General features: G+C 38.3%; 1 protein-coding gene across 1 annotated transcript; it reads left to right on the top strand.

The window, feature by feature from the left end:
- The first annotated feature begins 45 nt into the window (after window positions 1–45).
- Window positions 46–4684, top strand: LOC113094003 (NLR family CARD domain-containing protein 3-like). The gene is made up of 4 exons (XM_026259633.1): window positions 46–92; window positions 579–771; window positions 945–2706; window positions 4669–4684. Coding segments are annotated over exons 2-4 (1800 nt in total). The 5' UTR covers window positions 46–92; window positions 579–734; the 3' UTR covers window positions 4670–4684.
- Window positions 4685–16241: the final 11557 nt, after the last annotated feature.

Raw genomic sequence — 16241 nt, 5'->3', positions numbered from 1 at the left:
ACTAAAATAGTCAATATTTCTGTAACTACAGTCAAAAATATAAAGGACCGCAATCACACACAGCAAAGAAGAACTTAGACTCCATTTTTAAGGTTGGTTTTGTGTCTTTATGTGTGTGTGTGTGTGTGTGTGTGTGTGTGTGTGTGTGTGTGTGTGTGTGTGTGTGTGTGTGAACACAATAATCCTCTGGTAAAAAGTGTTAAGAAATGGTGAAATCTGTGAAATCCTGTCTGTAATAGTCATATTTTCTTTCCTCCACACACGTAAGATAAGTTGTAGTCCACTATAAAGCAGATCAATGTCCACTAAAGTAGAGAAGATGAATCCATATGTAACCTGACTGCTGCACAAAGATGAACATCAATCTAACAAACAGTCAATCCAGTCAAACTCTCTCTTTTAACCTCAGTATCTGTAGACGCTGATGTTTGAGCATACAGTGAAGTTATTAGCAGGTCTGATATAATTCAGTGATGTTTATTAATATTCATGCTTTAACTCTTGTGTATTGATCCTTTGGTTCACCTTCTCTGTGACTGAATGCAGGTTTATTGTTTGAATATTTACTATGATTTCAGGAGCTTGAGCACAAAATCATCTCTGAGTTAAAAAGCTTTAAGAGACTCCTGAGTCCAGATTACCCAGAATGCTCTGAAAGAGACCGTTATGATGATGAGGGTCATAACAGAGTCAGAGAGGGTCTTCTGAAGATCACACTGCTCCTCCTGAGGAAGATGAACCAGACAGACCTCGCTGACACACTACAGACCAGTAAGAGCTCTGGATCAGCAGATTATAGCCTGTGTTTTTATTATCAACCTTCTGTCTTCAGTCACTAATGTTCCTGAATGTCACCACACAATCTAATATCAAACATATCAAACCTAAAAATACATTTCTAAAATATTGCTCTGTCAATAACAACAATTATTTCCTTTGCTCAGAACTGATGTCTGTGTATCAACAAAAACTCAGATCCAGACTACAGGATAAATATCAGAGACTCAGTGAAGGACTGTCCAATCATGGAGACTCAACACGTCTGAATGAGATCTACACAGAGCTCTACATCACAGAGGGAGGCAGTGGAGAGGTCAATAATGAACATGAGGTGAGACAGATTGAGACAGTGTCCAGGAGACCAGAGACACAGGAGACACCAATCAACTGCAACGACATATTTAAACCCTCACCTGGACAAGACAAACCCATCAGAACTGTGCTGACTAAAGGAGTCGCTGGAATTGGAAAAACAGTCTCTGTGCAGAAGTTCATTCTGGACTGGACTGAAGGAAAAGCCAATCAGGACGTTCATTTCATATTTCCACTTCCTTTCAGGGAGCTGAACTTGATACAGAAACATCTCAGTCTTGTGGATCTTCTAAACCACCTTCACACAGAAACCAAAGAATTAAAGTCAGCAGATTATGAGGACTACAAAGTCATGTTCATATTTGATGGTCTGGATGAGTGTCGACTGCGTCTAGATTTCCAAAACAGTCGGAGCTTGTCTGATGTGACAGAATCAGCTTCAGTGGATGTGCTGCTGACCAACCTCATCAAGGGGAACCTACTTCCTTCTGCTCTCCTCTGGATCACCTCTCGACCAGCAGCAGCCAATCAGATCCCTCCTGAGTGTGTCCACCAGCTCACAGAGGTACGAGGATTCAACGACCCTCAGAAGGAGGAATATTTCAGGAAGAGAATAAATGATCCGAGTCTGGCTGATAGAATCGTCACACACATCCGATCATCAAGAAGTCTGTTCATCATGTGTCACATCCCAGTCTTCTGCTGGATTTCAGCCGCTGTTCTGGAGAGGATGATGGGTAAAGCAGAGAGTGCAGAGATCCCCAAGACTCTCACACAGATGTTCACACACTTCCTGATCTTTCAGACCAAACTGAAGACACAGAAGTATGATGGGAAATATGAAATCAATCCTGATCAGGCTAGAAAGACTATTCTGTCTCTAGGAAAACTGGCTTTTGAACAGCTGGAAAAAGGGAACCTGATCTTCTACGAGGAGGACCTGAAAGAGAGCGGCATTGATGTCAGAGAAGTGTCCGTGTACTCAGGAGTTTGTACCCAGATCTTCAGAGAGGAGTCTGGACTGCAGCTGGGGAAGGTGTTCAGCTTTGTTCATCTGAGTATTCAGGAGTTTCTTGCTGCTTTATTCAAGCTGCTGTCCTCTTCTGAACTAAACACAGGGCTGAAGAATGAGTTCAGGTCACCAATGATCAGTTTACTGAAGAGAGAAGTGGACAAGGCCTTACAGAGTGAGAACGGACACTGGGATCTTTTCCTCCGGTTCCTTCTCGGTCTCTCTCTAGAGTCTAATCAGACTCTCTTACAAGGCGTCCTGAGAAAGACAGTAAGCAGCTCTGATATCAATCAGGAAACAGCTGCATACATCAAACAGAAGATCAGGAAGAATCCCTCTCCAGAGAAATCCATCAATCTGTTCCACTGTCTGAATGAACTGAATGATCGTTCACTAGAGCAGGAAGTACAAACATACGCGAGCAGAAGTTATCACGATCGTCTCTCTGGAGTCTCTCTGTCTGCTGCTCAGTGGTCGGCTCTGGTGTTTGTGCTGTTGAACTCAGAAGAAGATCTGGATGAGTTTAATCTGTGGAAATATGATCGATCAGAAGAATGTCTTCTGAGGCTGCTGCCAGTGATCAAAGCATCTAGAAAGATTTAGTGAGTATTTTACAGTGTCTTTGTTTTATTTACTTTATTTTATACAGTAGGTCTGTGTTTCTCTTCACTGTTTCTGTATATTTTGAGCTCTTTCTTATTTGACACACTCAGCTAACATCACAGATCACTCTACTAATGATCTGATGAGTTGAATAAAGTGTGTTTGATAAGAGAGATTCATCCAAACTCTGCAAAGTTGAGGTGTCTTCAGGAACAGGGTTGTGACTCTGATTTTACAAATATTGGATTGAGATCATCATCAATCACATTTATGGTGCTGCCATTTTAATTTGTTTTTTATCCAAAAAAAAAAAAAGGTTAAAAATATAAATATATTAACATGGATGAGGCTATCTTGTATAGTTTCATGACCAGTTGTGGTCAGCAATGGAGTAGCTTTACTTCGTTACAAGGAAGACCAACAGGGCTTCAACTGCTCTTGTGAAGTTGGACAGAGCAGTGAAAGAGATGCAACAGGGAAAAACCATAAGTCAGGTTGCAAGGGAGATGAATATCTGCAGGATGACCTTGAAAAGATTCAGGGAGAAGAAAAAGGGTTGCCATGATTTTGCCAAGTAAGACATGTTCCTGGATCAACATCTTTTGATGATCCTGGATCAACATTATTGTCCAAAAATATAGACTTAACCCAATCCCAACCCCTAAATCTAACCTTACCCATAATTTAGTCCTAAAATCAGTGGGAAATGATAGCTGATTAACAATGGTTTAGAAGCTCCTAATCCTGATTGTAAGCCTAAAAAAGATATTTCCTGAAAAGTTATATCTCACTCCTGATTGGTTGATTGGAATGATGTTCCTGGATCAACAAGGATGTTGATCCAAGAACATGTTGTACTTGGTGAAATAATGCTCGCCAAGAAAAAGATAGAAGTAACAAAGAAAGGGTATAAGAGAACATATCTAAAGTGATGGACCGGTAATCATCAATCATAGGATAACATATTCTCTCTCTCTCTCTCTCTCTCTCTCTCTGTCTCACACACACACACACACACATTTAAAAAAAATAATGAAGGGGTTATCCCTGAAGGTGATGTGCTCAAGAAACTACCCACACCCCAGTTTATATTCCCCTGAAGCATTTACAAATGGGATGTTAAGTAGTATGCCAAATCCAGACCAGACCTACATACCGACGGGATAATCTGGAGAAGTGAGATGGCCATGCCTCATCAGTGTTTGACTTACCTGCAATTTGTTTAATTTAGCTAACAATGATTTTAGTTTTGAGTTTGCACTGTGTTATTAAAGTTTTTAAGTCACCTAAGTCACAATAGGATTTAAAAAAATTTGCCTACTAACTTTATTCTTATGTTACATAATTGACCGACAGCGTTCTATGTATGTCAGGCATATATTACCAAAGCCTTTTTGCCTGAAATGATTCACAAATATCATATATTGTGTATTTAAGTTTGTGTTTTCCTAAAAAGTACAAAATATGTCTTATTCCAACAGTTTAATAGGGTGACAATATCTAAATAAACCGTAAATTTGTAATTTTGTATTGAATTTGTCTTGCTTTCATATAGCATTACAGTTCATAACATTAAAATGTTCTGTTTTACTTCAGAAATCACTGGCACAATTTACCCCAACGTATTCTCCCAAAAGGCACAACTTACCCCGCACCAGGGGCAAGTTGTGCCACGAGACCACTTTTTTTCCCAAAAGCTATATTTCTGAAACATTTTATTTCAGATCCAAAGTTACTGTTCTCAGGGATGCACCACATCCTGAAATATATGTACATTCTAAAGTGAAAGAGATTACTGTCATGGTCTCACTTTAAAGTCACTTGGAGTAAAAACTGGCACAACTCACCCCACTTTCCCCTACTTAAGTACATTTCTCAAGTATCTGTTCTTTCCTGGAGTAGTTTTATTTTGAGTAACTTTGACTCGATCATGATTCTAGACTCTCTCTCCTCCTGCACAGGGTCATGCAGCCGCGAGACTCTGATCAGAGAGTGATCGCTTCTGTGTCCTGCAGTCTGGATAGGCTTTTAGTTAATGTGCATTGATTTTTTTTACTAGTTTAATTACAGAGATAGACATAGTATGAGATATCTTTAGTCATTTTTAACAGCTGATTCACACGTTGTGGAGCAAAGTTAGTATAAGTAGCCTCTGTGAACAAGGTTCGCTCGCTATCCTCATTCCTGGTTGTTATTCAAATGCAAGCTGAAAGATATTATTTGACTTTTCAATCTATACCACTGCTTTTACTTCACTACATTTCATAAAACATATGGTTGTGTCTATGTACTTGTCAGGAGATGGCGTTGTAGTCCACATGTTGATACCTATAAAAGGTGTGGAGTAAGAATGGAAGTTGTTGCACCTGCTTCCCCAATCATGTAAATGGCTGGCACTGTTGTATTGCTTGTGGGTTTGAATAAACCTTGAAGAATTGAGAAACTGTCTTGTCTTCATGATTACTTGGACTTGGACTTAACAAATTGGCGACGAGGATTTTGCTGTTCTACATGAAAGATGTCTGCTATTGCTTCTTTTCCTACGCCATTCTTACCATGTCCGGGTGAGCCGTCTATTCCTTTTGGCGTCTGGTTAAAGATGTTTGAGAATTACTTACTTGTCATAAATGCATCAGGAGATGACTGGCCAGTTGCAAGAAAGCGAGCGTTGTTTCTTCATTGCTTGGGGACAGAAGGGCAGAGATTATTCAATACTTTACCAAACCAAGGAGAAACAATGGAGGATTCTATTGAGACTTTGAAACTGAGCCGATACTGAGCCGGAGTTTGTTGCATTTTTGTCTTCTGAAATGTCTGCTGTGTCTCCAACTGAATTTGCTCTTGCTTCTGCATCATGCTCAGAAATGACTGCATTACGTGCTCAGATTGTTCGTGAATGGCCCTCTTCATCAGCTGCTGTGGGGGTTGTTCTACGTCCATATTTTCAAATATGTCAAGGACTATGTGTTTTGAGGGTCACGTCTTGTGGTTCCTGTTGCATTGCGACATGTTTTGGTGAATCGTGCCCATGAAGGTCATCAAGGAATAGTGCGTACGAAACAGCGCATTCGTGAACTTTACTGGTGGCCTGGTATTGACTGCTTGGTTAAGGAACAGATCAAGAATTGTGAAGTTTGCTTGTCTTCTGATAAGGTTACAACTGTTCGTGCTGCACCCTTACAACCTGTACCTTTTCCAATTAAGCCATGGGAAAATGTGGCTGTTGACATTGTTGGCCCATTTGAAACCGCTACCTGGGATTGTTGGTACATTATGACACTGATTGACTATCATAGTAAGTGGCCAGAGGTGGCATTCACTTCTCCAATCACAAGTAAAAATGTGATCAACTTCTTGACGTCAGTTTTCAGCAGATTTGGAAATCCTCATTACATTGTATCTGACAATGGATGTCAGTTCAAGTCAGTGGAGTTTGCTGCATTTCTGAAAGATCGAGACATTCAACACATACATACGTCAGTGTATCATCCAGCTGCAAATGGAGCTATTGAGCGATTCCATCGAGTACTGAAGAGTTCTATTCAATCTGCTATTCTGTCTGGAAAGCCATGGAAATCAACAGTGACAGACTTTCTTCAAATTTACCGTGCTACTCCCCATGCTGTTACTGGACGGTCTCCTTCTGAGGTACTCTGTGGTAGAAAATTGCGCACTCGTCTAAATGTTCTCCCTCTTCCTGTAACTGGTAAGTATCCTGCTGTGAGCCAGAAAGTGTCATTGTCTCAAAAGAAGATGAAAACATACACAGACCTCAAACGAAGAGCCTGTACTCCTGAGTTCAAACCTGGAGACTGGGTGCGTATAAAAATTCCAGTTCATGTTCCAAAAGGACATCCTAGATTCTCAAAGCCTTTGAAAACTTGGTCCATGCACTTACCAGTTATCAGATGGAAAAAACTGGCATGCATCTCATCTTTCTCCAACTTGTGCACCTCTGGAAAATGCCATTGAGAGTGAACTGGTGTCCTTGCCCCTCCAGTCTGTTCCTTCCTCTACGGTGTTGCCTAAAAATGAACTTGTGAACTTGCCTAATCAAATTGTTTCTCCATCTGTTCCTGTAAGGTCTTCATCACGAGTGAAACACCCTCCACGTTGGTTGCATGATTATGTTACTTAGTACAAAAGACATTGATTATCTTGTGCTAAATGAGAAATTAATTCTAGTTCTAATATGTCTGGTTACAGAATGTAGAATATATTGTTAAACTAACTGAATTGGATGTAAATTTTGTATAGGTTTTGCCTATTGCACCATGTAATTTGGGTGGAATTTACGGTTTTGAGTAAAGGGGGAATATTGTGTATGTACTTGTCAGGAGATGGCGCTGTAGTCCACATGTTGATACCTATAAAAGGTGTGGAGTAAGAATGGAAGTTGTTGCACCTGCTTCCCCAATCATGTAAATGGCTGGCACTGTTGTATTGCTTGTGGGTTTGAATAAACCTTGAAGAAGTGAGAAACTGTCTTGTCTTCATGATTACTTGGACTTGGACTTAACACATCATTACTCCTTATAATATATCACGTGCTCTGAGATGCAGAAGCGGTGTCTGATTCAAGAACGAACTGATTCTTTTCAATGAATCTTTTAAATCGGTTCTTAAACCGCACCAAACGATTCATTCAGGAATTAGAATGATTCGATTGCAGCTGTTCTCGAGTCGACAACTCACTGATTCAAATGAACCGTTTGGTGCGAGTCTCTCGTGAACTGAATTCACAAGTAAGAACCGGGAGATCTTGTGAGCGCGCGCGACTGATGCTGCTAAAAGTAAGTTGTTATTAATGTCGAATTATAGGATTAATTATTGAAACTGAAAATCTTATTTGGGTCAAAACTGTCAGTTGTTTGTGAAGTAAATCTGCTGTAAAGAGTGATCTATTCAAGTCCACTGAAATGCGTGAAGTCAGACACATCCATCAGTGTCACTCAGGTTTTAGGTAACGTTAAAAAAAAAAGAAACATTAAAATAACACAAATTAACAAAATAACAGCTTTATTAGCCCTATGTGATGTCTGTTTTCATATTGTTTATCAACAGTAAACATTTTTATGTAGTTTGGATTAACTAGCCGAGTAGACAGATATTAATGTTTCTTCATAACCAAACTGAAAATAAGTAAATATTGTTAGCTGATGCTAACTGTTTAGCTAACAAGCTTGCTGGTGCTAAGTTGAGGTAAACTTTAGATATAAATTTCAAGTATTTTTATTGAACCATCTAGATAGATTAGATCTGGGGGAAAAGACAGGATGTGATGTTCAGAACATGGTAACTACAGTCAGTGGTTAAATTGACTTTTGTAGGGAAGGGGAGCCCTTATTTACGTCACCATTAAAGATTAGCCATGAAATGACTTAATGTGTTTTACACCAAAGGGGCTATTTTTACAGGTTTATGTGTTAGGTAAGGTTTAGTAGTTATTCAAACAAAGATAAATACTTTACAATTTTTTTTTTTTTTTTTTTACCTTCAATGTTAACAAGCAGGCAACGGATTTTCACCCTCGGAAAATGTATGAAATTGAATATGTTTGAAAATATTGGTTTGCAAATATGTTAACATCTTTTTAAACAAGACATTTATGTTGATTTAAGAGATTCAGGGCCAATATCTTTGGCAGTTTGTGTTATATTTGATTTAATCACACCGACACGGGAGGTAATTACTCAACTCAATGCATTATGAAACAACCCGAACAACACTTGTTCAGGCGTGTGACGTGTGTAGACATAACAGTTTACACTTTAAATACATCACATTTACTTATTCACATACTACAATTCATGCATTCATCAGCTTCCAAATAGGAGTAAATGCAGGCTCCTCTGGTTTATGCTGTCTTTGTCTACAGACAGCACGGTCTGCTGACCTCCTTGTCATCACACACTTCCTAACAAACTGAGTTGGGTTACACATCTCTAGTGGTGGACCCACTAACTTTACCAGCATCAAAGTGTTTTCATTTCAGAAGACCCTCTTTAATTGCCATGTTTGGGTTTTCCTTGTAGTCCCTGAACCCTTGTTTGACACTACAGTAGTTCATTGCCAGACTATCACACAGCTGCCTCAATTCTTGTTCTCCATACAGCTGTGGCACTGGAGAGGGCCAGGTGTCAGGTGACAACACATTTATTTGATCAAAAAGCTCCAGCTCATGCTCTGGGACCATCCTGGACTGCATGCTACAACTGAGTGCATGAAAAAACTTTTCCTGATTGATTTTTATGATTAAACCACATTAAGCTTTTCCCTCACAACAGGCTCTAATGAAGCAGACACGTGTAATGTCAGATAACATTGTAACAACGTCGAATTGTGAGACGCGTCAGGCTGTTCGGTCACTGAGAGACGACCTTCTGACTAATGTTTGTGTAACGCTAGATAGGCCTATATATAACCACCATTTAGCATTTAATGTTTTGAGGTTAATTTTGAATTAGTCAGATGTTAGATAATTATATACTTTTTAAATATTTTATTTTTAAATATCAAATTGGTGTAAAAAAAAATCTGAACATTTTTGTAACTAATCAGGATTGTATTAGGTTTAGTAACAACAATTTATATTGTTTCCATGGTGCAATTTCTGATAAGCTACTTTTTTATTTTTATGATTTCAATTCAGTTCAGTGCTTGTGATTTGATTCAATATTGACTAATTTGGATAAATATTATGTAGGCTACACAAGATAGGCATTCATTTTTCTCAAGACAAATAAAGACATACAATGTGTTTTTTTTTTTATTTATTATAACAACAACTGTATTTAACTTTGTTGATTAGCTAGAGATCATCCGTTCACGTGCCACTATAGGGCATGGCCGTGGGAAGTGGGGGTGCTGGGGGTGCTGCAGCACCCCCTAGTGACGAGAGGGAGATTTAAAAAAAAAAAAATGTAGGCCTATTAAAATATTTTGCACAATTTATAAATTCCTTATGAATATTTTAGAAAATGATTTTGACACACGTAGGCTATTACGTATATTTTGGATTTTAATTTCATATTTTGAGGCCTAATCAACACAGGTTCGGAAGTTACGTTGTCAATGTCAGGCAGGCAGGTTTGGTCGCCGAGTAACGAGGTTTCCCGCTCGTTCCATGCAGAATACATCCATCTTTATATAATACAGCGCACCTCGACATTTGGACACCTGTAACCAGGGCACCCCGCCTGCATGTAGCTCAGGTAAGAGCATGGTGCTGCCGCGCTTGTAACATTTATTTTTTTGGCAACAAGTGTGGGATCAGCTTTGACTAGCCAAGCAATTGTAAGTAGTACACTATAGTATTGTTGTAAGGTGGTGGGGATGGAGATGGAGAGTATTATTTCGTTCGTGTGTTCTTTGCGTAATGGTTGTGGAGAACTGTTAAATAACGTTTGTAGTGTATTTTGTCTGCCATGCCTCTGAGGAATCACACAGTTTCAGGGTTTTGTTTCCAGAAGATAGACTTTATTTCAGAGAGAAGCAAAGCCGAGATCCTCTGTGAGAAGATCTCCCGAATGCTAGGTAGCATCTCATTATATACCCTATACAGGGCGTTTCCAAAAACTTTTCCTTATGCTTGCAATTTTAATCCCTCCCTAGAGAAGAGAGGCCCTCTACTTGTTTTGGTATAAGGAAAGGCCCTTTCTGTATGTCTGGCCATATGTTTTTCATCAGTTCTGAACATTCCTGCACGTAGGCAACTTCCTATTAGATTTTAGACCCAGAGGTTTATAATGGAGAAACAACCAACAATAAAAATGGCTAGATTCACATTGATTATTCTTGATTGATTAAAATCTTACTAATAAAAATCTTCCACATTCTCCCCTTTGAGACTTAATAAGTCTCACATTTGATTATTCTTATCCAAAGTGCTACTCCATAATCCAGTCATATTAGTTACACTACCTAGTGACTAAATAAGTCACATTGTATTATCACTAGTGACTAGATTATGAAATTCCACTCTGAGGGATTACTGGACCAAACATCTCCCTCCTAATTTGACAAGGAGTGAGTAAAAGATCCAGTCTCCCTAACCCCTCATTAAAGATAAAACAATGTTCAGCACTTCAGCACACATGTAGAATCCAAGAGGAATAAACATCACAAAAATAGCTCTCTGCTCCCAAATATTTTGATCTCAGTAGCAGTCCCATCACTCTCTCATTCCATCTTCACCAGGGAGACTCTTTGCGAGTCGTTGCAATGGTCTTTCCCTCGTTGGCAAGGGTGGGTCGTTACTAGCACGCCCTTCATCCCTCACTTCATGCCGTTTGGAGTTGTTGAAGCTGGTTGGTGTATTTTAAGGTTAGAGATGTGAACTCAGGTGTCACTCTGTAACCGTTTTGCTGATTAATGGAAGGCTCTCCCTTGAGATCATAACTGCACCCTCACTGGTTGTCTTTGATGGAGCGAAGCATTCCTTGGCCTTACTAGAACTGCTGTCATCTGTAAATGGAAAACTTCAGAGTTTTTTGTTAGTGTTGTCAAGCATGCTAATTTGTTCATCTGCTAGTCGTCCTTCTTGGTGTGACCTGTGGAAATGTAATGTGGGTTGAGGGCTGTCTTGGCCCCTTTTTGAGCTTTCACAATTCCAGTGCTGTCTTTACTATTTTTTAATTCCTTTCAATTTTATTCTCAGCAATTTGCTAATTCAGTTATCTTTTTGTTTTGTAAACTGAGTTCCATTATATCACTAGATATTTTCCTATTTTGCTCAGTAGTATATGCCTTTTGACCTGGAAAACACTCAACCCACTTTATTTATTTTAACAGTCAGAAAGACAATATTTCATCCTTTTGACACAATCAGCTCCATCATGATATGCTGAAAAGAAAGTTAGATGTGGGGTGGACAGAGCAAGCTTGCTTTGCTCTGCTCTGCCTTCCCATGTTATACGCTGCGCATGTGTGGCACTGTTTTTCTTTCTGCCATAACAAAGACCTAGATACAGACCAGGAAACTTAACCAAATTCATCCATGGTCATTATTTTTCTGGGCATAAGTTTGCCCTGTGGGCCCACATTCAAATTTGTATACAGCTGTTTGGGCAAATTGATTGAATTGCCTCAGTGTCTCGTCAGACACTTCCTTTCATGCCATACAACACCATCATTCATACTTTTTAACACACTTTCACACATACTTTTTCACACTTTCACACCCCCTTTTTTTTTTTTTTTTTTTTGCCAAAAACTTTTCTTTTCTTTCTTTCCTTTTTTCAAAATCTAATAGATTAATTTGTTTAGAATATTAGGCCTAGGTATTGGGCATTTGAGAGAGCCAATTATCATTTCTCAAATGTCATGTGTTTGTCTAATTTAAAGTTTATTCAAATACTTTTTTGTTATTGCTCATGAGCAACTCTGAGAAGAGGACTGGAGATCTCTGCATAATCTAGGATCCATGGCCATCAACATTTCCTTCTTGTTATCCCCAGTGATGACAGTATATGTGATTTCATGATTTTGGATCTTTGGAATAACTTTTTAGTCATTATTATTTTAGTTCAGTTTTACCTTAGAAAATTACCTTTAAACAAAATAGAGTGACCAATATTTCTATTTTTTTCAAAGCACTCAGCATTGTTGTCAAGTATTCATGTATGCACTTTCCCCTAGTTGTTCAATGAAATAGGCCTTACTATGCCAAATCCAGCTCCATGTTTATCTGATTGGTGAGTAAAGTACTCACTTCTGTCTGTCAAAATTATTTTTTCTTTAAGACATGAGGCTGGACTGGAACCTATTGAAAAGCAGATTGAAAGAGTTAGTTAAAACACAGAATTTAAAGAAATGCTGTGAGACCAGTGAATAATCAAGATTAAAACATAGTAAATAAGATAATGAAATAAAATAATTAACATTTGAAGCAGTCTCTATGTGTTCATTGAATATGCAGGCCCTGTGCATTGAAGGTCTGGTTAGATCATCAGCCTGGGCTGTTGTACTGGGTCATCAGTCTGTGATGTTGTCGTGTATGGTCTCCGTTGTTTCTCTGCTTCTTCTCAGTCTGGCTTCTGGTTGCTTTCTGCCAGAGTTTTGCATTTCATAATGTTCTTTTCACCCTCAGGAAAAGTCTCAAGTGAAAGATTCACCTTTTCCTGCTTTGTTTCAGTCTTTCTCCTTGCTGAAGTGTGTTCTCCTCTTTCAGGAGGGGAGGGGAACATCCATCAGCTCCTCCCTCGTCTTCTCTCCGCTGCTGTGTTTGCTGCTTTGCCATTTCTCCAGACTCCAGTTCATTGCTCTCCTTTGTCAAGGCACTGTTCCAGAAATCATCTGAAAGTTTAACACTCAGAAACTGCATTAATCAAATGTACCTATATAACTTCTAACCAAACTGTGTCTGAGCAATCAGCTTTTTTTCTAATTTTCACTCTTCAACCTCTTTCAGTAGTCCCTTAATAAAAACAAAATCATCTGGTTGAAAACAGCAGTTCTCTTATTCTTTGTTAGTAAAGCAAGTTCTTCATTGCAGGAAAATAGCAAGCATTTTTTTCTTCGTTGCAAGATGCAGAAATCAGCTACCTTTATTATCTAAGTATACTGCAGTAAAATAAAATAAACCTTCCTTTTATAACAGCATGACATGCATATGGTAAAATAAAGACTTCAATCATATTTATTCTTCTATATTTGCATACATGATTCCGAATAATCTAGTATTTGTGAATTAATGTTTCCTAACCAACATAAAATAATCCCTATTATTGTTTAAATTCTTTAAGCAGCTAGTTCCCTTCCTATTATAAAATGCCTATGGCTTTTGAATCAAAATGTCTATTAACTTGGTCACCCAATCTTGCTTTCATTCCACATTGCACAAGTTATGTATTTTATTTATTTTATTATTTTTTATTTATTTATTTATTTATTTATTTATTTATTTTTTTTTTACATTTACATTTTTTACATTTACACAAGCCCAATCTTTGAAACGCTGTAATGGATTAACTTTTATACTGTCCCAGGGATAACAAGATACAAAGTTTAGATGTCTTCACATATTCGATATAGAGTTTTAAGCACGTGCATCTTTTATAATTCATCTATTAATATAAGTTATTAAATAATAAATGCATTTCTTATTTTAATTAATTTATTATTTTTTCTATATTCCACCATATCTGCCATCTCTATATTAGTCCATTTCTTGGAACATTTGTATTTATTTTTCTCTAAAACAACCTTCATACAGCTGGCTTCTCTTCCTCCCTTGCTCTCACTCCCACTGCACTGGACTCAGATTATTTTCTCCCCTTTCACACAGACATCCAAAATGCAAAAATCTATTATAGATCTTGGTTCAAACTTTATTGATACTATTTTCCTAAACTCATCCACACTTTCTACCAGTTGCGTCCAACTCCACCCAGCCACCCTGAAGTGACTGTCCAAGAATGGTGCGCAACTTTTACCCACCCAACACGGAATTTCTTTGTTCACACATTCATTCGTCCGGACACAAATACATTCACACAACAAAACACAGCTCTTCCTAGAGCTCGCTCTACCTAGAGCGTCCTTAAGGGCCCACCTATTTCTGTCCTCCGAGAATTTCACTTATACATTCTCAAAGCGGTATCCGTGGGACTTTTCCTCGCGATTCCTTAACTAATCTGCTTATCCGTTTATCACTGTCCTTACCCGGCACAGCTATCCAATAAACACAGACCATTGCATACAATGTCTTTCTGCCTACACTATCCAGATTAAAATCAGGCCCTTTCTAAAAGACCTTTCAGTAAACCAAATATGTGTATGCAGTTTTCTTCTGGAAACAAAACCCCCCATTTTTATTTATTTAATTAGTTCTAAATTTGGTAGAGCAGATTTTAAGTGACCTTACCGCTCAGAACTGACCAGTCAACAACACACACTAATTATATAAGCAAAAATGCTTACCTTATTCTATGGTGGCCACCACTGTGTGTGTGTGTTGCTCATCAGTCAGCTCAAAAGCAGTCGTCCACTCTGCTCCTTTCCAGTCCCATCTGGGGTGCCAAATGTAGTGTATTTTGTCTGCCATGCCTCTGAGGAATCACACAGTTTCAGGGTTTTGTTTCCAGAAGATAGACTTTATTTCAGAGAGAAGCAAAGCCGAGATCCTCTGTGAGAAGATCTCCCGAATGCTAGGTAGCATCTCATTATATACCCTATACAGGGCGTTTCCAAAAACTTTTCCTTATGCTTGCAATTTTAATCCCTCCCTAGAGAAGAGAGGCCCTCTACTTGTTTTGGTATAAGGAAAGGCCCTTTCTGTATGTCTGGCCATATGTTTTTCATCAGTTCTGAACATTCCTGCACGTAGGCAACTTCCTATTAGATTTTAGACCCAGAGGTTTATAATGGAGAAACAACCAACAATAAAAATGGCTAGATTCACATTGATTATTCTTGATTGATTAAAATCTTACTAATAAAAATCTTCCACACGTTTAAATAGTCTGAGATTATTTCCTTGTGGTTTGTGTAAAAAGGTCGGAGATGGAGACAGAAAGCTTTATACTGTGCGTGTGTTCTTTGCTAAATGGATGTGGAGAACTGTTCAATAAACAAATTGCTTAAATAGTCAGAGATTATTTCCTTGTGGTGTGCGTAAAAAGATTTTGGAGTTAATAGAGTTGCGTGTGACATAAACGTGCAGTGACTCAAGCCAGCTGACCAAATCGATTGCATTGTATTAATATTATATTTTTGTTGTAATATTATTTGTTGTATCTAAATAAGTTGCATGTATGTATAGGCTATCTGAAATTGTAATGAAAGTAATTATTTCGTTTTCTTTCGATTATTAAACTATTATTTCTGATTCTGCTTCTGCTTCAGATTAATAGCGCATTGCGCATATCTGAGAACTGATGTCTGTGTGTTTCAGACCCTGGCTGGCTGTGCACTGAAGTGTATATGACAATAAAGTAGTCAATCTCAATGTATTTATTTTTAAAATGTATTTTAAATAGGCCTATAGGCTCATAGGTTTTTTTGTCAAAAAAAAAAAAAATCACAGCACCCCCTGTTCAAAATTACTTCCCGCGGCCCTGCTATAGGGATATGTCACGTCACATTTACAAGCGCCAAAACAGTATTTATTGCTTGAATTTCTAAATTAAATTGACAGAATCTGAGAGATGAGATTATTTTTTATAACACAAGTATCCTGCCTTGTCTTGTCTGTTGGTCTCTGAGTCCTCTTCTCTTTGTGATTTTACTGTGCGTGAGAAAATTGATGTGTGGCGTCACGTGAGAGTTGGCAGCTATGGCCTTAGCAGACAAATCAAATGAAAAACTAAACTGTGCGAGCGAGGCTACATTAGTCACATTAGAAAATGAAGTTGAAGGTTGTGTTTGAATAATTACGTATCTTATTTATCTGAGGTAAATTAAACCAAATGCTCACGTATGCTGGATAAAGAGTTAGACAGCACAAAGAGCCCATCATTATGACGTCTGATAAATCATGTAGTCTGGGTGTCTCTGTCTAGTCTTGATAATTATCCAGTCTCATATGCCATGT

Source organism: Carassius auratus, unplaced genomic scaffold (genome assembly GCF_003368295.1).
Source record: "Carassius auratus strain Wakin unplaced genomic scaffold, ASM336829v1 scaf_tig00215210, whole genome shotgun sequence".
NCBI classification, from domain to species: Eukaryota; Metazoa; Chordata; class Actinopteri; order Cypriniformes; family Cyprinidae; genus Carassius; species Carassius auratus.
Note: the sequence above shows the minus strand (reverse complement) of the source record. Positions and strands in the feature narration are given on the sequence as shown.